The 26,465-nt window shown below is 20.8% G+C and overlaps 7 protein-coding genes across 8 annotated transcripts in view; 6 read left to right on the top strand and 1 right to left on the bottom strand.

Annotated features, from left to right (window-relative positions):
* Window positions 1-26,465, bottom strand: part of LOC122503810 (protein sprint) — a 324,848-nt gene that overhangs the window by 292,207 nt on the left and 6,176 nt on the right. The gene's annotated exons all lie outside the window — the stretch shown is intronic.
* LOC122503727 lies at window positions 477-25,072 on the top strand. Its single transcript, XM_043614387.1, has 20 exons — window positions 477-580; window positions 985-1,063; window positions 1,252-1,340; window positions 1,668-1,782; window positions 2,299-2,363; window positions 3,464-3,542; window positions 3,663-3,712; window positions 8,438-8,525; window positions 8,614-8,705; window positions 11,876-11,987; window positions 15,592-15,680; window positions 16,040-16,126; window positions 17,568-17,658; window positions 18,038-18,126; window positions 20,634-20,692; window positions 23,438-23,582; window positions 23,748-23,826; window positions 24,203-24,291; window positions 24,446-24,548; window positions 24,891-25,072. The coding sequence occupies exons 1-20, from the start codon at window positions 509-511 to the stop codon at window positions 24,974-24,976; spliced, it is 1,758 nt and encodes a 585-aa protein (XP_043470322.1). The 5' UTR covers window positions 477-508; the 3' UTR covers window positions 24,977-25,072.
* Window positions 5,583-6,949, top strand: LOC122503821. Its single transcript, XM_043614538.1, has 5 exons — window positions 5,583-5,632; window positions 6,101-6,179; window positions 6,274-6,344; window positions 6,431-6,536; window positions 6,678-6,949. Exons 1-5 carry the CDS (start codon window positions 5,588-5,590, stop codon window positions 6,740-6,742), a joined length of 366 nt encoding a protein of 121 aa, XP_043470473.1. The 5' UTR covers window positions 5,583-5,587; the 3' UTR covers window positions 6,743-6,949.
* LOC122503818 lies at window positions 7,494-12,430 on the top strand. The gene is made up of 5 exons (XM_043614535.1): window positions 7,494-7,613; window positions 8,438-8,525; window positions 8,614-8,705; window positions 11,876-11,987; window positions 12,188-12,430. The coding sequence occupies exons 1-5, from the start codon at window positions 7,569-7,571 to the stop codon at window positions 12,262-12,264; spliced, it is 414 nt and encodes a 137-aa protein (XP_043470470.1). The 5' UTR covers window positions 7,494-7,568; the 3' UTR covers window positions 12,265-12,430.
* Window positions 12,706-13,948, top strand: LOC122503820. The gene is made up of 5 exons (XM_043614537.1): window positions 12,706-12,772; window positions 12,982-13,054; window positions 13,128-13,204; window positions 13,310-13,427; window positions 13,745-13,948. The coding sequence occupies exons 1-5, from the start codon at window positions 12,728-12,730 to the stop codon at window positions 13,840-13,842; spliced, it is 411 nt and encodes a 136-aa protein (XP_043470472.1). The 5' UTR covers window positions 12,706-12,727; the 3' UTR covers window positions 13,843-13,948.
* On the top strand, window positions 14,413-16,599 carry LOC122503819 (general odorant-binding protein 19d-like). The gene is made up of 5 exons (XM_043614536.1): window positions 14,413-14,521; window positions 14,636-14,729; window positions 15,592-15,680; window positions 16,040-16,151; window positions 16,453-16,599. Exons 1-5 carry the CDS (start codon window positions 14,474-14,476, stop codon window positions 16,518-16,520), a joined length of 411 nt encoding a protein of 136 aa, XP_043470471.1. The 5' UTR covers window positions 14,413-14,473; the 3' UTR covers window positions 16,521-16,599.
* On the top strand, window positions 17,161-20,920 carry LOC122503813 (general odorant-binding protein 19d-like). Its single transcript, XM_043614529.1, has 5 exons — window positions 17,161-17,295; window positions 17,568-17,658; window positions 18,038-18,126; window positions 20,022-20,130; window positions 20,634-20,920. The coding sequence occupies exons 1-5, from the start codon at window positions 17,251-17,253 to the stop codon at window positions 20,738-20,740; spliced, it is 441 nt and encodes a 146-aa protein (XP_043470464.1). The 5' UTR covers window positions 17,161-17,250; the 3' UTR covers window positions 20,741-20,920.

The following is a 26,465-nucleotide window of genomic DNA, read 5'->3' as shown; positions in this document are numbered from 1 at the left end:
CAATAAAAATATTTGTATAAATTTCTACCTAATATTTACTAGAATTCACGTAGATATTCTATTCAATTAATTTACTAAAATTCTATAGAATATTCACTTGATTTTATGTAAAATCCTTCTATATAAATATTCAAGTAAAATTAAATATAATTTTTTTGCTTTTTGGCAGGGAAATTTCAAGAAGTTTACATTAAATACACTTGACATTTATACATCGTATACTTGTCGGACCATATTATTTAACTTTGTCGAAGGTACTGCGAATATTCTTTTACTCTGAAATTAAAATTCACTAGTAAACGTCTCTTACAACATATTTATATTTGCAATTTTGTAGTGAACACATAATTTCAGAAATTAAATGAATTTCATAAAATGTCTTTTCAGTTTATAATCGGAAGTGGTTGATTTCAGGTTTAAGGCAAGGTGAGATGATATAAAAGATCGTCTCATGAAATAGATTACTAGATGAAGTTTAAGAGTGATAAGACGAAGACAAATAGGAAAAATGAAATTTAACATTATTTTTGGATCGATTTTATTTATTTTTACAATATTTTTAATAAATAATGTTCATGGGGTGAATAATTTGATAAGATCTCAAATTTCATAAAAGTGCAATTAAAAATAACTAATTACTGATAAAATTATAAGAAATTTATTTTTAGTTAATTTAAAATTTCTGTTTCTTAAAAATATTTTTTTATTTTCTTTTATATTAAAAAGTTTTTTTTCTTATTTAATAAATATTTCGTAAAGGATATTTTTACCAATTATTTGATGAAAAATTAAAGATCATAATTTGAAGCATTAACACTTTTATAAATATCTATAAATATGATATTGTGAATTATAAATGATAAAATATAAGTAAAAAATTATAATTATAAATAGATGATTTCTTTCTTGCTTCTTGAAAATTATAATTTTTCTAGACAACTCTAAAAATTAATATACTTTACTATTTTTGTAATTTCATAAAAGAAATTTAATTTGGATGGATTGAAAAAAATGGTAAAACCCTTTAAAGCACCTTGCATTGAGCAATCAGGAGTTTCGCCAGGTATTTTTGTTAATTAAAAATAATTCTAACATTTAAAATCGATTTTACTTTTTATTTTAATTATAATAAAAAGTTAAAAATCCTTTTTTTCTAAATTAAAAAAATAAATGTCAAATGCAAAAAAGATATTTAACATTTTTAAAAATTGTTACTATGATAAATTATTTTTTATTCTCCGTTATATTTAGATTTAATTGACGAAGTAAATAAAGGAAATTTCGTAGACGACCCACAACTCAAGTGTTATTTAATGTGTCTTTTTCAAAAACTAAAAACTGTAAGTGAAAAATTTTAAAAAAGTGATTTAAAAATCTTATAACATTAGTTTTAAATAATGAAATGATTATTTTAATTCCAAGAGAATTTATATTGGAAAAAAATTTCATTGATTCAAATAAATATTTACTTGAATTAAGTAATTGTTATTTAAATAAAATAAATTGAATTTGAACCCTTCAGTATTTGAAGCAAATACTATTTAATTGTCTTTAATAAAAATTATTATTTGATACAAAGAAATATTTATTTGATAATAAAAAAGTAACCGTTTATTTAAAGCAAATAATATGTAAATTTTTTTAATGAATGTAAAAAATTGTTTTAGATTAAAGGCGGAAAAATTGTAACATCTTCCATGAAATCACAAATTCAAGCTTTAGTCGAAGACAATCTTGCTAGTCGAATGCTTCAATTGATAGAAGCTTGTGAACATTTTACTAGTAAGAGATTAAAAAATTTTTCTAGAAAACATACAGAATTATTATAATTTTTTAATAATATTAACAATAATAATAAAAATATTTATAAAATTGCGAGCAAAATTTACTTAGTTTGTCTATATTAAATAAATCAAATAGAAAAATAAAACAATTTAAAAAATTATAAAAAATAAAAACATTATATAATTGCTTTAATTAAATTTTAATTATTAGATATATACTTTCCTATTTATTATTTTAAATTAATTTAGAAAAACATAATACAAACAAAGTTTTTATTTAAACAAAGCACATGTATTAAAATTTACTCCGTAAAAATAGTAAAAGTTAACAGTTTATCTGATTTTAGGCAATTTTTTAATTAATTAATTTTAATATTAAGAAAACTTTTTTTTTTAAATAATGTTGTAAAATTATAAAAATTGCAGTTCTTTTAATTATAAATATTAAAATTTGTTATTATTATAGAAATATTTATATATTTTATAAAAATTTTTATAAATATTGTTTTTCCAGTTCATGAAGACCTTTGTGAAGCTTCATTTGCATATTGCAAATGCTCTTATCAGTTTGATAGTAGTGTGAGTACAAATTTCATATAAAAAATACCAATTTTCTAAATGGTAACGTTCATAATTCTCATAATGTGTTTTATTTTCAGTTAAATTTTTTCCCATAGAGATAAATAAATAACGATGAGAACACATATGTATGTAAAAATTTTAATTCTTTGATAATTGTTTCAAATTTTTTCATAACTTTTTTTTTTTTTTTTATCATAGACGGAAGAAAATTAATAATTAATATTATATTTCTAATAAAAATTATGAAAAATGTAATAAAAATAAAAATATTTCAAATTATTTTGTAATAATCGCCTTTGTTAAAAATTAATTAATTAAAAAATTAAATTAAATTAATTAAAAATTAATTAATCGCCTTTGTTTTTTTATTTATTTTGTAATAAAAAGCAAGAATTTGAAACCAAAATAATATAAGGCCTTTTTACAATTATTATTATTACAGTTTACAAATTTATTTACTATAATTAAATCATTTTAAAATTACAAATTTGTCCCATTTTTTTCCCTAATTTTTTTTCCCTGTATAGGAATTGCAGTGCAACAATTTTTATCAGCAAATTAAAAATTTTTTTTTGCCTATGCACACTGACTATGGAATTTCCAAGAAAATTATGGTATGAATGAAAGTTTTTATTTTTAATTTGTGAATTAGCTTTCTGCACTGCTTTTTCATGAAAGTGCCTTTGTTTACAAAGAATATATGATTCAAGATTACAATCCAGTTTCCGGTGTTGTGTTTCGAATCATTGTTTTAATTTATAGAGGAACAGGGCATATGTGAATACATATATAAACGATAGGAAATATTTTTAAAACTTCAGTATCGACTCGACGCTATACATTTTTCATTTTTAAAAATAAGTTAAATATTGAGTGAAAAATAATGAAGGTATTTTTAGTTATTTTTTTATTTATTTTCACAATTATGGTAAGTTGAAATGGAAAATAATATGTGAAACAAATTTAGAAAATTTTTCCGACTAATAAAGTAGTTTATTAATATTAATAATTATAAAATAACAAATAATAATAATCGGTGAATTTTGTGTATAATTAAAGATATTAATTTACGTACACATTGAATTACGATATTTCAGAAGGAAATAAATTGTCAAGATAATGAGGAAAAAATGGATGGAGCTTTTGATCAGTGTTTGAAAGAATACGATCTTACAGGTTATAAATTTTACAAAATTTGAAAAAAAAATTTCTGACAAGTAATATATTTTGATTTTACGACTGACAAGTAATGTATTTTCAATTTAATGTTTCTAGTGAATGAAATTTATTCAACAGATGTGAATTTAACTTGTTTCAATTCTTGTATAGCTGTGAAAGCAGGAATAGTGAGTAACACAAAAAATCACGAAGAAAAAATACTGTTTTTAAAAATTTATCATAAAATTTCCGTTTTTCTTTTTTGTAGATTAAAGACAAAAAATTTAATTTGGAGAAATATTCAAAATATTTGCTTGATGTTGAGGATTCAAAAACAGTTGCTGACGAATTGAAAGCATATGAGATTTGTGGTGACAGTTGTAAGTATTGTGTGCTTTTAAAAAATTTTTTTCTTCTGAATATTAGAATAAAAATATAATTATAACAATAATCAAAATAAAAGTGAAATTAAATAAAACATATTAACGCGAATTTTTTATAAACCTAGAGAAAATGAAATTAATGTAAAATTATTTTAATTGTTTAGTGCCCGATACGACAGACGAATGTGAACAATATTTACACTTGCAGAAATGTGTTGACCAACAATTATTTCCTAAAGGAAGTAAAAATTAAGATTTAGAATAAACAATTATTTTTTATACCCAGAGCACGTAAAAAATAAATAACGTAAATAACTCACGTTATTATTATTGAATAATATTGTAATAATAATAAAGCAAAAAGTACTTTAATTCTAAAATGTTAATTTTTGAAATTTTTCAACTAAATATTTTAAAAACTCTAAAATTTATGTAGTACTACTTATAACATTATATGAAGGATTTTTTATGAATATTTATTTAATATAATTTAATATAATTTAATATAATATAATTATTTCAATCGGTTTGAAATTTACGTTTTTAAAATATTTTTTTGCGATAAATATTAGTAATATATTTTATTATATATTGATGAAATTATATACTTTATAAAATCTTAATAAAATTATATATTTAATAAATAAATATTTATTTCTAATAAATTTTAGAAATACTGTATGAAATGTGTTTAGAATAAAAATTAATAACATTGACGTTAAAATCTTTTTCACATTTTCTCATCTAGTTTTTAATTTAATTGACAAAATTGTCACTTCTTAAATATGTAATTTTTATGTTCAAATATTTTATCAAAATTAATTTAATACAAAAGGATTAAAATTGACTCACTAGTTAATGATTATAGGCAGAAAGCTATGAATCCTGGAAACATACCTAAAAACAGAAAGTTACATATAATTAGTAAATGGATTTAATTCGATTTTTCATTAGGTTAATTAAAAATTTAATTGAATTCGATTAACTAAAAATTCAATTCACTTCGACTAATTCAAAATTTAATACAATTCGATTCATTCGACATTTAATTCAATTAGATTAATTAAAAATTCAATTCAATTGGATTAATTAGAAATTCAATATAAGTTGATGAATTAAGAATTCAATTCAATTTAGAATAAATAAAAATTCAATTAATTAAAAGTTTAATTACCAAGATTAATTGAAAATTAATTTTAATTATATTAATTAAAAATTCAATTTAAAATTAATTAAACATTTAATTATAGAATAACTGAAAGTTTAATTTGAAATAAATAAAAATTAAATTATTAGAATTTTAGATTATCAATAAAATTAACTTTATATAAGAACTATATACAATAGATAATAATATAATTATATTATTTCAAGATTAACAGATATAAAGGTTAATAATTACTAATAACACGAAGTCATATAATTGATAATTTTGATAATGAACTGCATATTTTTGAATTAAAAAAAGGAAACTTATCAAAAACCTTGTTTTTCATCACTTATGGTATAAATAAATAGTAAATTATTATTATCCAGTTTCCTGTCATTATTTCAAATCTTTCAAATCACTGACATTTGTGATGAACATATATAAAAGAATGCTCATATGTAACTAACTTTAGTATCGAGAAAAAAAATATATAACATTCAGAAATACGAGGGAAAGAAATATTTTCTAAAATGATTGTAAATTTTCTCTTTTTATTTGTATTTTGTTCATTATTGGTGAGTATTTAGAGAGTATCTATGTGATAATAATTTTTTTATCAAACGAAATGTATAAAATAAAATAAATTAAATATGTAATTCAATTTTTTTAGTTTTCAAATTAAAAATTAAAATTTTTGTTTTTCAATTTAAATTAAGAAATTAACATTAAAAAAATTTATAAATTTTGAGTGTAATCTAATTTTTACTTGTCTAGTAATTCAGTAATTTTCAGTAGCGTTCAGTTGCGCTAGAGTGGGGAGAGACTAGATAAGAGTGGGGTCGAGCTGTATAGAGTGGGGTCAATGAGAGTGAGAGAGGAAAACTGAAATTTCTCTCTCAGACTCATTGTCCCTACTCTCTGACACTTTCGCCGCACTTCTACTTCACTACCTTACGTATAAGTTTAATTTCTAATTATACAACGTAAGCAAACAATAAAAATATTTAGAAATAATTAAACTATGCAATTAATTTGTTTAACAGTTAAAGGGAACATTAACACTCTCTGATAATGAAATCGAACATGCTTATGATGACTGTTTAAAAGAATTCAATATTGCAGGTGAAAAGTTTTTTATTTTCTTTTCCACTCATTTATAACAAATTTTTCTTGTTATTATTAAAAATTATTAATTACTTTTCTAAACATTTTTCAGTTGATGAAATTGATTCAAGTGAAATTGATGTAATTTGTTTTCACACGTGTGTTGCTAAAAAAATTGGCATTGTAAGAAGATATAAAAAAATATTTTAATTACACAAAAGGGCGAAGTAAATAAATTCTCTATATTCGTAATAAATTATTTGTTACAGATTGAAAATGGAAAAATCAATGAAAAAGAACTTTTTGAATATTATTTCCAATCGTCAGTTGATTCACAGGAGACAAAAGAAATAATCGAGAGCTGCATTAAAGAAAGTAAATAATTTATAAGTATTTTATAAACTTAAAAAAAATTTCAAATAGATTGAAAATAGTTACTAAAGATTAAAAATTGTTTATTTAAAAAATTATTACCAAATTAGTTTTGTTGATTATGAAAATTAATTTTTTTTTCAGTACCATTTATTCAGGACGATTGTGAATTGTTTAATGAATTAAGAAACTGCATTTTAAATGAATAAAATTACTATTCTTAATGAAGGATAAAAATGAATAAAAAATTGGAAATGTAAAAATCTCCATCAGGATTCGAACCCAGACTAAATGGTTATTAATCAGTTACTTTAATACCGGGACTATTCATAACAACTTGCAAAAATATATTCAAAATTGTAATTTAAAAGTGAAAAAATGTTTAGTTTTCTGATTTTTAAAATAAAAATTTACAATAAGCAATAAAGTGTTTAAAGTAGGTAATAATTATTTTTCCCAAAAAAAACCTATAATTGTTTTATTTTTCATAAAAATCAACTTACTTTCAAGTACACAATTTTTTTTCCTCCGAACATTTCCTGTATATTTCTGCTTGAATAAACGCAAAAATACTAACCAATATTGAGAAAAGATTTACATCTTCAAAATACAAGTATACATTCAACGTCTTTATATGCGTGTAACATCTCGAATTATTACTCCAATTAAAGGTTATTTAAAGATTTTTAATTATTCCTGTTTTCTGAGAAACTTCATAAACCATGGTGTAATAAAAAGATCTTAACAATCGAGTAAAGCGATTCGTGTACGGTAATTTTGATTGGTAATTAAATGTACTTACGTAAAAAAAAGGAAAAAAAAAATTGTAGATTAGCTCCATTATCTCACAATTCTCGTGCACTTTTTGAATGTGTTTCAAATCTGACACCTTGAATTGTCTACATCTAATGAATAATGCATTTATCTACAGGTTGATATAAATATGACAGGAACTTTTGAAAACTTGTCAGTATTAAAAACAATATTGTGTCTGCTACTTAAATTATTATTGATAAAAATAACATTTTTTAAACAATGAAAAATTTTACAATTTTTCTTGGTGTACTGCTTCTTGCAGTGGTAAATTCAAACTATTTTTTTATTAATTAATCAACCAATTAATTAATCTATTTATTGATTTTTTCATATATTGATTTGTTAATTTATTATTTATTTAACAATAAAACTTTATTTTACTCAATTTTAAAATTCTTTATTAATTAATAATTTTCTCGTCTTTATTAATTAAATGAAAAATTAATTTCTTTATATTCTTTGAAATATAATTGAAAATCGATGAATAAATGGAATTAATTAATTTTCAATTGTTAATTGTTTTCAGTACATTATTTTATTTATTTATTTCATAAACAATTTAAAAATTTTAATTAACACATTTTATTTATCTTCTAGTGGAAAAATTTAAAAAAAAACTGTATTTCGGAATTTTCCAAACAGTATTTGTTGAAATAAATAAAAAGTTTTTAATAATAAAAAGATGAAATAATTCATAAATTATAACTAAATAAAAAAATTAATAGAGTTATTTCCAACATTACTATACATTTTTTCTTTAAATAGTTTTCAAATTTTTTCAACATTCGTTTGTTTAATAATAATAAATTTATTATATGCATAAATAAGTAAGAATGTTATAAATAATTGTTTTCATATTTTAAGTTTATATGTAATTTAAAATATGAAAACTATTTTTATTTCTTTATTCCTTATATTAATAGTGAACATTCTTTATAACGAAATTCACTATTAATCTATGAATAATAATAAATTTAGAATTATATTATTAAAATTAATAATTCAATATAAATAAATAATGAAAAATAATTGAATAATTAAAAATAAACAAATAATTATTTTAATATTTACAATTAAATAATAAATAGGCAGGAGTGAATTGTCAAATGGATGATATGCCTGAAAGCATGAAAGCTGTTATGGACAGTTGTTTAAACAAATTCGACGTCTCTAAAGGTAAGAATTTTTGTAAATGTTTTTAATTTAAAGAGAAGAATTTTTAATACGAAATTAGACTACAAAGAAAATGAAACATATTTTACAGATGAATACATAACGGCTGTTAAAAATAATGATTACAGTATAAATGCAAAAAATCGTTGTCTGCGAGAATGTTTCATGTCAGAAAGTGGAGTAGTAAGTTTCTGAAAAGAAAAAATTTAATATTTTAATATTTTTAAATTTTAATTTTGTATTAGGGTAAGACTCCGTCAGAAAAATTACAATTTGCATGGGGTCTTCGGATTATTCTGTAATTTGGTGAAGTTTTTATATTTGATAACAAAAATAAGTGTACCAAGGATTTTTAAAAATTTTCAAAATTGTAAAAGTTACGCCATTTTGAATTTTTTTATAAGATTTTTTTAAAATGTGAATATTTCCGAAACAATTTAACGAATTTTAATGAAATTTAAATATGTTAAACTTAAAATCATATCCTTTCAAAATTTTTCAAAAGAAAAAAAAAATTTTTGTTTTTTTCAAAAAAAAAGTAGAAAATTTTTTTTTGAATCGATTTCTTAAGCACGGTACCGATTTTTGAGTATTTTTCGACATATAATAAAATATTCCTTATAATTTCACCTTTCATTTAAAAAAAAGAAAACGATGGAGACTTGAATAGTATTCGAGATATTGCAATTTTTGTGTAAGCGCGACCACGTTTCAGTGCCAGCGCAGTATCTTTTACCCGGGACGCCTCACAGTGGGTTTTGTTTACACTTTACTCTTCAAAATTGTCTAGAGCCTACAAATTTTATTGGATTTTGATGTTTTTGGTCTTAAATGAAAGGGGATAAAATTTCTAAGAGACCTCTTTAAACCGATTTTTGAATTTTTAATTGTTTATTTATTTTTTTGTTACTCAAAGTTAACAATTTATAATATTTTTGTAAAAAATACTGTTTATTTTTTAATTTTCCATTGCACAAGATCGAAATCAATTTAAATTAGTCTAGTCTGACCACCTGGCAAATAATAATGCATAATACAGTGTATTTAAATTGTTAAAAAAAAACAATTTAAATTAACAAATAGACAACTTTTGTCTTTTTTTAAAAAAACTTGTTCTTTTTAGACAAATTTATGTTTATTTAAGTAATGTATGTCTATTTTGTAAAAAAATGATTTTAAAGTTAACAATTATCATTGTTATTAATAATTATATAACCAATAATCTATTTTCTTTTGCATTTATAAACATTTTCGTTATTTTTTAAACTTTAAATATTTATATCATATGTATATTCTTTCAAAAACTTAAAAAATGTATTAGCTTAAACAATTACATTTGTTATAAAGAAATTATTAACTTTAAAATCATTTTTTTACAACGTAGACATGAATTACTTAAATAAACATAAATTTGTCTAAAAAAAACAATTTTTTTTAAAAAGACTAATGTTATCAATTTGTTAATTAAAATTGTTTTAAAATCAATAAGTAATTTTTTTAACTTTTTGAAAGAATGTACATATGATATAAACATTTTAAGTTTAAAAAATGCTGGAAATGTTTATAAATGCAAAAGAAAATAGATTATTGGTTATATAATTATTAATAACAATAATAATTGTTAACTTTAAAATCATTTTTTTACAAAATAGACATACATTACTTAAATAAACATAAATTTGTCTACAAAAAAAAACAATTTTCAAAAAAAAGACCAAAGTTATCTATTTGTTTATTTTAATTGTTTTTTTTAACAATTTAAATAAACTGTATTATGCATTATTATTTGTCAGGTGGTCAGACTAGACTAATTTAAATTGATTTCGATCTTGTGCAATGGAAAAATAAAAAATAAACAGTATTTTTTTACAAAAATATTGTAAATTGTTTGCTTGAGCTTAACAGCATGTGACTGTTACAGAAATCAATGTTAATTTTTTCGACCACTTTTCTCTTAAAATATTAAATAAATTAAGCTAGTTTTTTGTGAATAACTCTAAAATATAATAAAGAAGAGCAGTGATGTGCAAAAGTTTTAATAATTCTAAAATAAATTATGAAAAAATACTTTGAAATCGGAAAAGACGAGAAATTGATTAAAAGTGATTTTGAGAACTGATAATTTTAAAGTTATTTTTTAATAAATAGTTTTAAAAATATTAAAACTTTTTCACATCACTGCCCTTCTTTATGATATTTTAGAGTTATTCACAAAAAACTAGCTTAATTTATTTAATATTTTAAGAGAAAATTGGTCGAAAAAATTAACATTGAATTCTGTAACAATCACATGCTGTTAATAAATCGATTCAAAAAATTTTTTTTACTTTTTTTTTAAAAAAAACAAAAAATTTTTTTTTTCTTTTGAAAAATTCTGAAAGGATATGATTTTAAGTATAACATATTTAAATTTCATTAAAATCCGTTAAATTGTTTCGGAAATATTCACATTTTAAAAAAATCTTATAAAAAAATTCAAAATGGCGTAACTTTTACAATTTTGAAAATTTTTAAAAATTCTTTGGTACAATTATTTTTGTTATCAAATATAACAACTTCACCAAATTACAGAATAATCCGAAGACTCCATGCAAATTGTAATTTTTCTGACGGAGTCTTACCCATTATTTACTTATTTTTTGTTTTTACTTATTATATTATTATTTCTTAATATTAACAATTATTTTTTATATAGTTTACAACCAAACTAAAATTAAAAACTAAATAATTAAAAAAGTGAAACTAAAAATAACTAAAAGTAAAATTGAGTGTTCCGATCGAAAAAGCGGTTATAATTTTTAAACTCAAAATTCTCCCCTCCTAAATTAAAAAAGGATTCAAAATTTCGATTTCTTGCAAGCATTTCGTATTTGTATAAAGATTACGAAAAAGTTCCTCCAAAAATTATGATTTAAAACTATTTAATTTTTATTTGACGATGATTTGTAGCTTAAAAAAATTAACAGGGGTTCTTCGATCGGGACCCTCAATTATTAATTTAATTAACTTTGTAATCTTGCATTTAATTTTCAATTTAACGTCTGTCACTAACTCAAATATTAGTCATAATTTTACAAATTATTATTTTTCTCAAAGTAACTAATTAGTTAAATTTATTTTTATTCTTTTGTTTCTTTTCCTTGTATAACTGAAATCAAGTTTTTTACTAATTCATAAAAAAGGCGAATTTAATTTGACTAGCAATCAGTTACTTTCAACTATTTAAAATTTTTAAAAGTATTTAATTAACTCTTCATTATTTTCAAATTTTCTTAAATTTACTAAAAAAAAATAATGAAGTACATTTAAAAAAATTGAAATTTTGTTAAGAAATATTGGTCTACAATTTTTAGATGAAAGATGGAGAAATTAAAGTCGACAAACTTAAGGAATTAATGGTTGGTTATAATCCAAGTGTAACTGAAGCTGATATTGAAAGTACTCACGTTAAATGTCTAGCGCAAGGTAAAATATAATTCAATTAAATATAAAAAAAATTGATTAAATCTAAATTAATGAATTAAATTTAATTAAATATTAAAAATATTTTATTTAAAATAAAATCTTAAATTTAGTTAGTTACATTTTTCGAATTTTATTTAAATGGAAAAATTTCAATAAAATAACTATTTTAAAAGAAAAACAAATCAATTTTACTGTTACAGCTCAACAAAAGACAGAAAAATGCGATTTTGCAAATGAATATGGAAAATGCGCCGATTCAGTCTTCATGAAAGCATAATGCTTTATATTTATACAATATAATCTAAAATAAAAACATTTTTTCAATGAATTTTCCAAAATTGAAAGAATTTGAAAGAGAAAAGTAATAAAAATACAATTGTAATCCTTATCTACTGTTGATGTAAAATTATATTGTTGACAAATAAAAGGAAAGAAAAAACAAATTTTTATTTTATTAGAATTTATTTTAAATTTTCCTCACAATATTTTTTATGTATATTTTAAAGTAACGAATTGAAAAAGTATTTGCTTTTTTGATAAATTTAATTTTATGTTTCACGGAGAGCAATTATTTAAAAAAAAATTTAGTGTAAAACAAAATAATAAACTTCCTGTCTTTTGAATGGAAATATTTGCAAAAAATTTGTACGTTTATTATTTCGAGGAGTATAAATACAAGAGAAGAAGAATTTATTTTATTTTACATGTAAAGTAAGAAAGTAAAGTTAAATAAGTGAAGAATGAAGTGTATATTAATTTTATTTGGAATTACTTTTTTCCAAATCGTGAGTCTCTGATTCTTTACTATAAATTAAAAGTCTGAAAAAATAAACTTTATAGAAGTTGACATAAATTATTTATTGTCAATATTATTAATCACATTATTTTTTTAATTATTAATGAATTACTAATATAATAAATTATATTTCATTATTATAATAATTATTATATAATTATAATTAATATTAATAGTAATATCTAATTTTTTTCTCAGGGTTATATTAAATGTGTTGATGATACAATAGATAAAATTGCACAATGTTCTGCAGATCTTTTAATTCCTTACTGTAAGATTAATAATAAAAATAAAAATTTATATACAAATGATAAGAATTTGCCAATTTACCATACAGTTTTTAGTCAGGTTAGAAGCCGTGAAAAACTCATCAATGGATGGTTATTGTCGTACCGCAAAATATTATAAAAAAATTGATGTAGTAAGTAACAAATAAAAATAAAGCAACACGAAATAAATAAAATACAAAATGTATACGCATTTTTAACATAAAAATATATAATAAAAAAATACGCATATTTTATAGATTGATGACAATTTAAAAGTAAATGAAGAAAATTTAAAGGCATATTTAGAAAAAAATTTAAAAGACAAAGACAAATTGGAAATAGCATTAAAGAGAAGAATGGAATGTATCCCTAAAGGTATTTAAAAATTATATAATCAACATTATTATTTAATATCCGATCAAAAATGTTTGACGAAATTGTCATTTTTTTAATTAAAAAATAAGTATCATTTTTTAATAAATTAATATTAAATTAAAATTTAATTTTAAAATAATTTTTTCACATTCGTAGAATATTTTATGGAAGTATAGTATGCATATTAATGTTATTATTTAAAAAAAGTTAAATATATTCTCTACATCTAGATATTTTAATAAATTAAATAAATTTCACTTATTTAGATTTAGAGAGTAAGTAATAACTAACAAAAAATAAAAAATTTTCATTGACAGATATAAAAGAAAAATGCGAATTTGTTGGAGTTTGGATTTTGTGTACAAATTCCATTATAAGGAAATCTAAAAATGAAAAAAAGCAGCGAAGAAAATAATTAAAATATGATTGTTGAGAAAAATACAAATTTTAATCGAAAAATGATTTATCTATACAATCGTCATTTTGCGAAATGTATAAACTTATACAAAAAAGATAATTAAATATTGACCAATTTCAAAATTTTTGCATTCTAATTTATAATTTAATTGTATTTAATTATAATAATGTAATGTAATAAAATTGATTATACTATAATATTATTTAAAATAATTGTATTTGTTCGTCAATAAAAAAAAGTAATGTCTTTCAATTGTCTCAATTTGGCTGTCATTTTATATTTTTCTTCCATAAAAATATTTAAAAATTACTTCTGTATAATTAACATTGAAATTTCAAGAATAAAATGAACAGAATAAATATTTATCTGAAGGTTATTTAATCCTTGGTTTTTTTTTTTTTTTTTAAAAGTGTACAAAAAAAACAATACTATGTATATATAGACACTTGGCTATAAAAATTAACGGTAAAATAACAAATAAAATAAAATTTAAACTATATTGAAAATTATGTAAGTGTTTGAACAGGTACAAATAAAAGAAGAAATACATAATATTCTTAGTTGTTAAATTACTTCAGCCTTGTAAACACTTAAAAAATATACCAAAAAAAATTATTTTACGAGAATCATGAAGTCGACTATATTTTTTATTTCAATCTATTTCATCTTAATAATGGTAAATATAAAATGAATTAAATACCAATTTTTATTGTAATTTTGTTATTTTTCAATTGTATACGTTTTTTAATATATATATTTTTAATAAATTTGTTCTTTTAATTAAATATAGACGTTTGTAAATTGTGAAGATGAAATTACGAAATTAAGACGAAAAATGATTATGCACGCATCTGAATGTTACAATCAAATGAATATAACAAAAGGTAAGAATTCCTTTTTTTAATAACATTAGATTCTTTTTTAAGAGTTTTCTACAGAATTATTATTATTTATTTAATATCAAAAAATATTTATTTAGTTACTTTTTTTAATGATATAAAGAATTGTTTATTTTCTCAAGTGTATCAACATTTTTTCCCTCTAAGACACTAAATTCTATTAAAATTTATTTGAAAATTAACTCTCAACCAGAAAAAGTTAATTAATTTTAAGAAACATATATAAAAAAATGTTATACAAATAGTTTTTATAAATACAGTATAATAATATTATAAGTAATTAATTTTTAAAATTTGTTAGATGATGTTTTCTCATTAAGAATTTTTTAATTGTTCCTTTTAAAAACTTAAACATTTATTACTTATTCAAGAATCGAAAATTAATATCAGATTTAAAAAATTCAAAATGGCAAATCTAATATGGCGACCAAAAATTTTTAAAATCAAGATATTTGTCTAAAAATGTTTATACTCGTGAGTTTCTGGGATCATTGAATGTAAATTTAATGTCAAATTTTAAAAATTTAAAATGGCGGATTCAATATGTTAGCCAAAATTTTTCAATTCAGTAACTGTCAGCATTTTTGATTGCCATATGGGATCCGTTACTTTGAATTTTTTTAACGTAATTTATTATATTCGGATTTATAAACTCCAAGAATCCTCTGAGTAAATATTTTTTGACACATAAAAATTACAATTATTATTATTCAATATATATACATATATCACTGGATGTACGAATGTTTAAAATTATTATTATTATTTAAATTTAAATAAAACGAACTAAAATTGAAAAAATTAATGAAAATTTACTTTCAATTGAAAATTTTTGAATATTTAACAGAAGAGGGACAAAAGATGAGGGCAGATCATGATTTTGCTAAGAAAAGATTACGTTGCTATTCTGCATGTTTCATGAAAAAAACGAATGAGGTAGGAAATGAAAATATTTTTTATTCTTGGAAGCAAAGAAAAATTTTTGCAACTATAAAATATTTACTATAGAAATTGGTGAAAAGGAGGAGAAAAAAGGAAAAAAATTATTAAATAAAAATAATTATTGGCTACTAAAGAAATACGCTGGAAAAAAATTTTAATGTTATTGTGTTATGCAACAAAAACAATCTTTTAAATATTTTTTCTAAATAACAATTTAGTAACAAGTAAAAGTAAAATTTAAATTTTAATTTATTAAAATTAATTTTTAATAAAAATTTTTTAATTTTTTTTCAAATTAATTTTTATTTTAAATTAAAAAATTTTTTTTTTTGTTAAATTTTTTTTTATTTTAGATGAACGAGAATAATCAGCTGAATATGAATACAATATCGAGTATTGAACATACATTATATCCTGAAAAAGCCGATGAAATGATGAAAGTACTAACAAGTTGTAGTGAAAAAGGTAATGCAATTTTGAAATATAATAATTACACGGAAAAAAAATCCTTACCTGGAACAACTAAAAATTTCACTGCATTAGGGAAATTTTTAGTTGCATCAATAAATACTTTCGCTATTTTAGAGAAACTTATCGCTGTTCCAGGAGAATTCTTTTCTTTTCCGTGTACTCTCTATTCGAAATAATTTTATATTACTATTTATTATAAAAGTGATAATATAAGTATTATCACTTGTCATATAATTTTTTTAATACAATTATTTGACTATAATTAAAAAAAAAATTGTTTTCGTTAAATTTTCAGTCAAAGGTATTGCAGATATGTGCGATTTGGCAAATGCTTACGAAGAATGTTCGCACCAAAAAATCTAGTAAAAAGAACTGTATCAATGAGTGGAATTTTTGAAGTTTTAAATATATAATTTATACATTTTTACTACTATAAGAGTAATAATAAAAATTATTAATTATTATTATTACTATTTTTATTATTTTAGTATTAAAATTATCCAAATAGGTATTTTATTATTATTATATTGCTGTTATTATTATTATAATTATAATATTGATTAATTATTATTTATTCTGTTATTAATAATCATTTTTTGGGAAACGTATTTATATATTAAATTAAAACTAAATTCTATTTTTAATTATTTTATTACAAAAAGCGATTAATAAATATATATTATTATAAATTTCATTATATCTAAATAAGTGTAAATAAAAATCCTTCTGCAATTTACTTTTTTTTTCTTCGACCTTGTTCTTTTTTTCTATAAATTTCAAGGTTTTGAAACATATTAGAGGCGATAAAGTTTTAATTATTTTGTCGTTACATAAAATAAGATTTGAGACAATTAAATCGGAAGCACACATCCTGTAATAGTAGAATTAAACATAATTTTTAGTGTCAGTGTTATAAAAGAATCATATAAAAATTCATTTTGATTTTAACTACTATATAATTATTAGACGTATATATAAAAGGAGAACGTTCAATAGTTTGTCAGTCAGTGTGTGAAGAGACTTCTTTTTAGTTTTTTAAAACGCGTGTTCGAAAAGAGAGAAACAAAACTCAAAAGGAAAGAGATAAATAAAAATGAAGTGTTTAGTATTATTTACCGTAGTTACAGTCATTTCAGTGGTAAGAAATATTTTTTTTTAATTTGCCTATAGGGAAAAAAAACTTTTCCTGGAAGAGCAATAAATTTCTCTAGAATAGCGAAAGTCTTAAAGTGAAGGAACTAAAACTTTCGTAAATATAGTAAAATTTATTGCTGCTCTAGGTGAAGCTTTTTTTGTGTAGATATTTGTATAAAGAAACAATTTTTTAATTTTGTTCAAATATATTTTTATTGAGTTTTTCCGTAATATTTTTTTACGATAAATGTTTTTTCAATTTTTCAAAATAAATAGGTAAATTGTATACCACATCCACCCCCGCCTATGACAGAGGAAATGAAGAAAAATATGGATGAATGTCGTACAGAACTTGGAATTTCAATGGGTAAATAAATTTAGTTAAAATATTTTTCTCATTATAATATTAATGTTAAAATATTGTAATTAAATTATTATAACATTTTACTAATATTATAACTACATTATAATATAATATTTTACTAATATTATAACTATAATATAATATAATATTTTACTAATATTATGACAATTAATATTATAAATTTAAACTAATATTATAATTAACTGTTCAAAATGATGAATTTGATTATAATGAAACAATTAAACTTTCTTTTTATTTATCAGTTTAAGTTAAGTTGATTAATGTTTGCTTTATTTGTTATTTTAATTAATTAGGTAAATTAAGTAAAAACTTGCCACCCCCCATTTTTTGGTCAATAAAAGATTTCTTCATCTGCTTTCAGAGGAAGAACGAGAGCTCCATAGGAATCATGATTTTAAAAATGAAAAATTGCGATGTATGCCAGCTTGTTTAATGAAGAAGGATGGGGTCGTAAGTTACTGTCAATTTTTTATTTCTAATTTCTAAATCCTAGTTTATTTAAGGAAAAAGGGCGAGGGAGAAAGCTAATTTGTCAGTACGTCTAATTCTTTCAAAGAATATTAAATATTTAGGTATGGCTAAAAATTTCTGAAGCGTGCCACTAATTTTTCGATGGAGATATTTTTATGTTTCATATTAATAATTTTATAGTATTTTCGTACCAAAATATGACCCCAAAGTTGATTTTGCAAAATTTTAATTTTTTTAAGAGATATTGTTTAAACAATTTTTACACATCAAATTATTAAAAAAATTTTTCCTACCATTCTATTTGATGGATTTTAATAAAATTTGGTATGAGTAACATACAATAATCATACCTTCAAACAAAAAATAATTTTTAAATTTTATTCATAATTTGTTTAAAATAGCAAAAATTATTCTAAACAAATAGAAATAAAATAAATTTCTCCGCCTAATTTCGCATTTTTTCTGGTCAATTACGATTCCCTGTTTTATCACGAGTATTTATAGAAAAAAAAACACTTTAGGCGCAGTTATGACTAAAAGAAATTGTTTTTTTTTAGAAATTTACTGCAGCTTATTGCAATTTAACTTTTTTCTTAATGAAACTGATGTTTTGCGATAATTTTTCTTAATTATTTAAACAATCTTAATAATCAATAGCATTTCAGAGGCTTTTTTGAACAGAAATAAATCGAATTTTTACAATTAAGTTTCCATTTAAGCTGCCCAGGGATTATTATCGAAAATAAATTATTTTTTGAATAACTTTATCATTTTTATAAACAAATTGAATAAACAATTATATTCATCAAACATTTTTGGTCAAAAATTAATAGTGTGTTTTATAAATTAATATTAAATTATATAGTTAATTTCTTCTAATGAAAACGAAGTTTTGCTTCGATTTCTCTTATTTTTACAAATAAATAGCATTAACAATTAAATTTGATGAAAATAACTTTGCCTAAAGTGCCTAAAGTGTAATTATTTATAAAAATTATAAAGTTATTTACAAAATAACTTTTTCATAAGAATAATTTCTAGGCGATTAAGGAGAAACATTAATTGTAAAAAATTTTATTCATTTGTGCACAAAAATGTCCTTTTAGTGCAATTGTTTGTTAAAAATTGTTTAAATTAATTAAGAAAAATTATTGCAAAACATAAATTTCATGAAAAGAAAGTTCAATCTCAATTAGCTGAAGTAAATTTATAAAACAAACAAATTATTTTTAGTCATATCTTTGCCTAGAGTGTAATTGTTTATATAATTTGTTTATAACAATTTTTAATCTTAGAAACAATTTTTTTAATACTTACACACCTCCAGACATAAAATGTTTGCAATATTGAGTACGTAAAAAAATTTTTGTTTAAAATATATTGAAAAGTTTAAAAAATCATTTTTTGCACTCTTTACATTAACATTAAAAGTTTATAAAACAAAATTTCAAAAATTGACTTTCACAGATATTTTTAGAATTTAGTTCTGAGTTAGAGGGAAAAAAAAATTTTAATTTGGTTAAAAATTGTGGTCTAAAAGTTAAATCGAACCAAATTTTGTCTTATTATCTCACTGTGGAGCGCAGCGAGCGCGATCACGAAAATATTAATAACTTTTTAATTTAAACATTACATTGTAATAATTAATTAATAATCAGTAATTAATTAAATAGTATAGCATTAATAATTAAATAATGTTTAACTTAATTCTTAAATATTGTTAATATTTATTAAAAATTTTTAAATTGGAAGAAAATTTTTATTCAATATTCAATATTAACAAATGAATAGAAAAGTCTTGTTTTATTATTCATAATTTTTTGTTTATCAAATTTGAGAGTTTAGAGTACAATTACATTTAATTATTTTTTTAGCTTCAAGAAAATAAAGAAATTAACTTGGATAAACTTTATGAAAAAGCACAAAGATTCGGAGCTGTCACTGATGACGTGAAGAAATCAATTCAAGAATGTTCCGAACAAGGTAATCAGAGCAATATTTTCTTTTAAATCTCAGGGAGTGAAAATAATTTTATTGAATTAAAAATAAAATTTCGCCACAGTAAGAGAAATGTTATTTTAAAATTTTCTGAAAATTGATGCAGTGAAAGAAAATTTATTTGATTAAAAAAATCAATTACCTGACTATTTTAACAAACAAATATTTACTTGAGTCAAATAATTTTTATTTAAATCTATTGAATGGTATTTTCTTCAAGTAAATATTTATTTGGTAATATATATCTAGGCAAGAAATTGGTTATTTAAATCAAATAATTTTTTTTCATTTTATCTTAATTACCTACTTAATTTCAGAAAATTTTATTATATAATATGTATATCATATATATTTTATATTATATATTATACTACAAAAAATATTATATTAAAACATTATTTTTTATTTACTGGAACGAAATTTTATCTGTTACTATAATAAAATTATTCGACTTTATATTATAAATTTTAATTTTTTTTTAATTTCAGCGAAAAGCAAGGCGGATGATTGTGAATTGGCTCACACTTTCATGCATTGTACCCACAAGGCAATGGGACATGGTCCAGGACCAAAGAGTGGAGAAGAACCAAACTAATTTCACTGAAACTGCTGCTTATTATATACTTTTCCTACATTTTGTATATTATTTTTTTTTAAACTAAAATTCTCCTTAAAAGAAATTTATAAAGAAATGAGATTACATTTTATATTTCTTACTGTATAAAAATTGTTATTAACGAAGAATACGATTGTTTACATAAAATTTCTTGTTAAAGCAATAATGCCTTATTTCCTAAATTATTTTGCTATTATTTTATCCTCTTCCTTTTTTCAATGGTGCTTAAAAATTTTTTCAAAAAAATGTCGAAAATATTTTTAATTTTCAAAAAAGAAATAAAATTTTGAATTTTTTCAATCATTTCTTGCTTTATTTGCGAAAGAGCAAATTTTTTAAATAAAATTTCATAATACTTGGTGGTTAAAGTAATTATTGATACTATTAAAATTTATGCAAATATTATCCCAATTTGAAAACTTTTACTTTTGAAATTGATACACTTGAGAAATCTTGTTCCATACCCTATTGGCACTAATAAAAATTCTGTATACTACATAAAAACATTATTTTCACAAGGTGTTAAAAGCAAAGGATATATGCAAATATAGGGACTTTGTAAGATACAAGTACAAGTTGTCTAGAAGACAATAAAGCTTGATAACATAGAAACTTGTAGCTTGAAATAGAAACTAGCAAGTTGTGGTCGTCCGTCTGACCCCAGGTGATGTTTATGTATAAAGCTCTTGTACAAGTAGAGTTGATACATAATGAATTTCACACTTATACATACATACAGTTGCTCCCAGTTTGGTACTTTAAATAAAACCAATTAAATTTAAATTAAATACTTTTTTTTATAAATTAATATTTGCTTTCTGATAAAGTTTCGAATTGTTAAATAAATAATTTAACTTCTAAAAATTAAGAAACGAAAAATTAAATGAATTGTATCTAAGGTATAAAAAATTTCTTCTAACCAATATTTTTAAACGATAGAATTAAAAAATTATTCAATTATACTATATTAAAGTTTTTTTAAAATTTTATTTATTTAACATAAATTTTATTTTACATAAACTTATACTGACATAAATTTCATTTGACGTAAAATTCGTTAAACAGAAATGCCATTTAACATCAAAATCATTTAATATAAATTTCATTTAACATAAACTTCATTTGACATAAAAGTCATTTAACATATTTATTAATTGACATAAAATTCACTTGTCCTAAATTTCATTTGACATAAGGATCATTTGATATAAATAATATAAGAGCAAATTTTTAAATTCGCCCATCTTAATTTGCTTGACGATATCTGATTTCCATGTCAAGTGAATTTTATATCAAATGAATATTATGTCAAATGAATGTTATGCCATAGACTAAAATATATGTTAAATAAATTTTATGTCAAATGAATTATATTTGAAAATAAAATTTATAAAGATTCTAACAAATTTTATGTCAAATGACATTTATGTTAAATGAACTTTATGTCAAATGACATTTATGTTAAACGAATTTTAAGTCAAATCAGTTTTACATCAAATAAAATTTGTCATGTAATTTTAATGTTAAATGAAATTTCTATTAAGTGATTTTAATGTCAAATGAATTTTATTTTAAGTAATTTTCATGTCAAATGAATTTTTTGTCAAGTGAATTTTATGTCAAATGAGAATTATGTTAATTGACTTTTATATTAGATCAGATGAATTTTATTTCAAATGAATATTATGTCTACAAAAATATGTTAAATAAATTTGATGTCAAATCAGTTTAACGTCAAATAAAATTTGTCATTTGATTTTTATGTTAAATAAAATTTCTATCAAGTGATTTTAATGTCAAATGAGAAGTATGCTAAATGAATTTTATGTCAAATAAAATTTTTATCAAATGATTTTAATATCAAATGGGAAGCATGAGTATACATGAGTTTTATCCCAAATGAAATTTATGTTAAATGAATTTTATGTCAAATGACATTTATGCTAATTTAATTTTATGCTCAATGAAAATATCAAATGAATTTCATTTCAAATGAAATTTATGTTCAATGGTTTTATGTCAAATGAGATTTTGGGAATATTTTTCAGTCCCAACTCTTTGAATCTATAAGTAAAAATTCACTTAGAGTAAATGTCTTCTACATTTAAAGAATATTTGTATATATATTTGTTAATTCAAAGTGTTTCTTTAAAACTAAATTTAAATACCCTTAATAATATCGATCAATTAAAGAAAATTAAAGTTCGAAGCATTTAAACTATCTCAGGATATTAATTATTATTAGGTCCAGTTATGTCACATATTCAAGAACCTATTCTTAAAGTCAGTATATCTCTTACATAAATGAACTTTACGTAATCAATAATGGGTTAAACAATATGTAAACATAATTAAGTGATAGGCATAATTTTTTTTTATATGTAATTTTTAATCCAGAAAATGAAAATATTTTGCTCTTCATAAGCATTCATCATTAAAATTTAATTTAAAAACAATTAATATTAAAAGCGAAAAATTAAATTCTACTAGAATTAGTTTAAGCAAAAAGGAAAAAGAAAACAAACAAAAATTTATACGTTGAACATGTAATTTTGCCTAATTGTCAATGTCAAATTACTGACAATTTCTGATGAATAGTTAGCAACTAGAATACACATGATTTGATCATCTACAACCTACGTGTATAGATATACATACAAATAAGCATATATAAAGTGCACTAAGAATGCAAAAGACTAAAGTCAAGATTCATATTTCGTTAGGAAGTTTCATATCAAGGAGGACGTTCTTCATGATGAATTCTCAATTATTTATGCTTATTGCATTTATCGGCTTTTGTGGTTTTAAAAATGTCCAATCCGTTAGTACATCTTTTATTGAAAATTTGTTTTATTTATTATTTACATTTGAATTAAATTTATTATTATTTATTTTAAATTAAATTTCAAATTAATTTTCTCTTGTCAATTTTTTGCAATATGGTGAGGCATAAATTTTACAGTGTTCATTTTAAATCTACTTTTAGGGAATGACAATGGATCAAGTAGAAAATATGGCAAAGGGAATGAGAAAATCTTGTTTATCGAAAGTTCCAATTGATACACGTAAGCAAAAAAAAAAAATGAAAACTATTAAATTCTGTTTTTAAAAAATATGTTAACTTTCATTATTTCGAAATATTATTATTATTACTATTATTACCAATTAATATTTATAAACTATAATTAAGTTATTTGTATTTGTAATATTTTTTTAAATATTCTTTTATTTAATATTTTATTTAATATTGTTTAAATATTTTAATTAATTTACTATATTTATTATTAGAAATTTATTATTAATTTTATTTTTGTTGTCAAAAAATGTAAATTAATAAAATGAATAAATTTAAATAATAAATAAATAATTAATAATAAATTAATATAAAAATATGAATGCAAATTCAATTTGCGAATAATTTTTATAATTTCTATTAAACAGAGGTAGCATTAAATGTAAGAAAAGGAGAATTTCCGGATGATCCAACTTTTAAATGTTATTTGAGATGCATAGCAAAAATGTCAAAAGCGGTAAGAATTAAATATGTAATAATTGTGTATTAAAAATTATGTAGCTTTGTGTTTTTAACAATTTTTTGAAGAAATCAACAATTTGTTGTGTTTTCTCTTGTAGATTATTTTTCAATTTTACTTTTGTTTATTTATTTATTTATTTATTTAATAGATTAAAGGCGGTAAAATTGATGAAGCAGTTATATTGGCTTCAGTAGCGTTAATGCCTGTAAATGCTGAAAGAGCCCTGATTGCAGCAAAAAAATGCACATCGAGTAAGTATTCCTTATTTTAATCGGTAAATAATAAAACAAATTAATTATTTACTTAATAAAATTAATTTCACTCATTTTAATTACAATTTCACATCTTTCCATTCAAATCAAATTATACCTATTTTTAACTGTTTTACTAATTTAATTAACAAGAATTTTTTTAAATTTATTTTATTTATTAATTTAATATTTATTACACAGATTAACAAAATTAATAATTTATTTATTTACATTTTTTACTATAACATTTTCTGATTAATAGTTAAAATTTTAATTTATTAAATGTTTTGCGAAATAAATTTTAATATTTATATAAATTTATCGTTATGACAATTTTTTCAGTAACTGCGGACGATGAATGTGAACTTGCTTATCAATATGTGAAATGTAATTACGAGGCGGATCCAGAAATATTTTTCTTCCCTTAAGTCGAGAATATTGTTAAAATTCACATTTAGTTTAATGTGAATAAAGAATAAAATCTGGTCGGTATAATAAATAATAAGTAAAATTTCGTTATCAATTAATACATAAATAATAATTGAAGATTACTTATAGAAAATTGGAAAAGTAATTGATTTAACAAAATTTAATAAAATCATTTTAGAAAAATGTTTTTATAAAAGTACATATTTCCAAAAAATTTTTCATAAAATGAACATTTTTAAAATTATTTCATAAAAATATATACAAAAATTATATTTAGAAACGAACTTCACAAAAATGGATTTATCAGTTATTTTTTAATTACTCGTTAAATGAAAATAAATTTGTAAATTGCGTTTAAATTAATGTCTTTACAATGACTGATTTATCTAAGTAAGCAACAATTCCTTAAATTTGTCCAATCATTAAAACATTAAAAGGTTTTAATGCCAAAATCAAAAAGAAAAATCGGCGAAGAAAATGAGAAAAATTGTAAAATACTATATTATAATATTCAATCAATTATAACATTTTTATAATATAAAATAATTATAACATTCTTATAATATAAAATAATTATAATATTTTTATATTGTAATAAATATTATAATATAAAATACAATTGTAAAATATTTTAATCGACAAAATATTCTCTAGAGTTTAATCATCGTGAGAGGAGGTAATTTTTAAGCACAAAATACATTTCATGTTTTAATTTAAAAACGAATGTGTTTTACAATTATTATTTTATAAAATGAAACAATTTTTAATAATAAGTGTTTTTTTATTTTAAAAAATCTACTTTAATGAAAATATTTTAGTATAAATTATTTTTTTAAGGTTTTATAAATTTATAATATTTTAAAATATAATAAATATTAATTATTATAATATTATAATTACTACATTAACGTGTAATATTATTAAAACATTAATATAATAATATATAATTATAAAAAAACAAACAAAAAAACAAAAATCACAAATATAATAATATATTAATAAATAAATTAATTAATATACTTAATTAACAGTGGTTTGCATATTTAATTTATTTATAACATATTTAATTTTACTTAATGATAATTATTTATACAAAATATATGTATATATATATTTGTCTGTGTACATTGTGAAAGTTGGCAAACTTAAGTTCTCTCGCACTCTGAAACGACAGCTAATAAACCTAACTGCCATAAAGTGCGCGGGATAATTTTCAAACTCGAGCGACATTCGCACCCGCCGCACAATTTTAGCTATAATAATTTGTGAGAGCGAAACGATTACGGCTGACCATAAAATTAAGAGGGTGTTTAAGGCATCCCCCCGCTGCTTGCCTCCCAAAGAAGGATACCGAAACCCCCTACGAATTTCGGATCGTCGTGAAAGTCTGTTATGGACATACCTATTATTTACCGCCCTTCATGAAAAAGCCCTTTCCTTTTGTCGTTGAATTCACTCGAGGAAAATTATTATTTCTTTGAATTTACT

The sequence above is a fragment of the Leptopilina heterotoma genome, unplaced genomic scaffold (assembly GCF_015476425.1).
Source record: "Leptopilina heterotoma isolate Lh14 unplaced genomic scaffold, ASM1547642v1 Lhet_27, whole genome shotgun sequence".
Classification (NCBI taxonomy): domain Eukaryota; kingdom Metazoa; phylum Arthropoda; class Insecta; order Hymenoptera; family Figitidae; genus Leptopilina; species Leptopilina heterotoma.
This window is presented reverse-complemented; position numbering and strand designations above follow the sequence as displayed.

Coding starts and splice junctions, on each gene's coding strand:
- LOC122503820 (XM_043614537.1), top strand. CDS start 12,728: ATGAAGTGTATATTAATTTTATTTGGAATTACTTTTTTCCAAATC. Junction 13,055..13,127: donor AGATCTTTTAATTCCTTACT/GTAAGATTAATA, acceptor TACAGTTTTTAG/TCAGGTTAGAAGCCGTGAAA. Junction 13,205..13,309: donor ATTATAAAAAAATTGATGTA/GTAAGTAACAAA, acceptor CATATTTTATAG/ATTGATGACAATTTAAAAGT.
- LOC122503819 (XM_043614536.1), top strand. CDS start 14,474: ATGAAGTCGACTATATTTTTTATTTCAATCTATTTCATCTTAATAATG. Junction 14,730..15,591: donor TCAAATGAATATAACAAAAG/GTAAGAATTCCT, acceptor AATATTTAACAG/AAGAGGGACAAAAGATGAGG. Junction 15,681..16,039: donor TCATGAAAAAAACGAATGAG/GTAGGAAATGAA, acceptor TTTTTATTTTAG/ATGAACGAGAATAATCAGCT.
- LOC122503821 (XM_043614538.1), top strand. CDS start 5,588: ATGATTGTAAATTTTCTCTTTTTATTTGTATTTTGTTCATTATTG. Junction 6,180..6,273: donor AAAAGAATTCAATATTGCAG/GTGAAAAGTTTT, acceptor AACATTTTTCAG/TTGATGAAATTGATTCAAGT. Junction 6,345..6,430: donor TTGCTAAAAAAATTGGCATT/GTAAGAAGATAT, acceptor TATTTGTTACAG/ATTGAAAATGGAAAAATCAA.
- LOC122503727 (XM_043614387.1), top strand. CDS start 509: ATGAAATTTAACATTATTTTTGGATCGATTTTATTTATTTTTACAATA. Junction 16,127..17,567: donor AAGCCGATGAAATGATGAAA/GTACTAACAAGT, acceptor CAAAATAAATAG/GTAAATTGTATACCACATCC. Junction 17,659..18,037: donor AGAACTTGGAATTTCAATGG/GTAAATAAATTT, acceptor ATCTGCTTTCAG/AGGAAGAACGAGAGCTCCAT.
- LOC122503813 (XM_043614529.1), top strand. CDS start 17,251: ATGAAGTGTTTAGTATTATTTACCGTAGTTACAGTCATTTCAGTG. Junction 17,659..18,037: donor AGAACTTGGAATTTCAATGG/GTAAATAAATTT, acceptor ATCTGCTTTCAG/AGGAAGAACGAGAGCTCCAT. Junction 18,127..20,021: donor TAATGAAGAAGGATGGGGTC/GTAAGTTACTGT, acceptor TTATTTTTTTAG/CTTCAAGAAAATAAAGAAAT.
- LOC122503818 (XM_043614535.1), top strand. CDS start 7,569: ATGAAAAATTTTACAATTTTTCTTGGTGTACTGCTTCTTGCAGTG. Junction 8,706..11,875: donor TCATGTCAGAAAGTGGAGTA/GTAAGTTTCTGA, acceptor TACAATTTTTAG/ATGAAAGATGGAGAAATTAA. Junction 11,988..12,187: donor CGTTAAATGTCTAGCGCAAG/GTAAAATATAAT, acceptor TTACTGTTACAG/CTCAACAAAAGACAGAAAAA.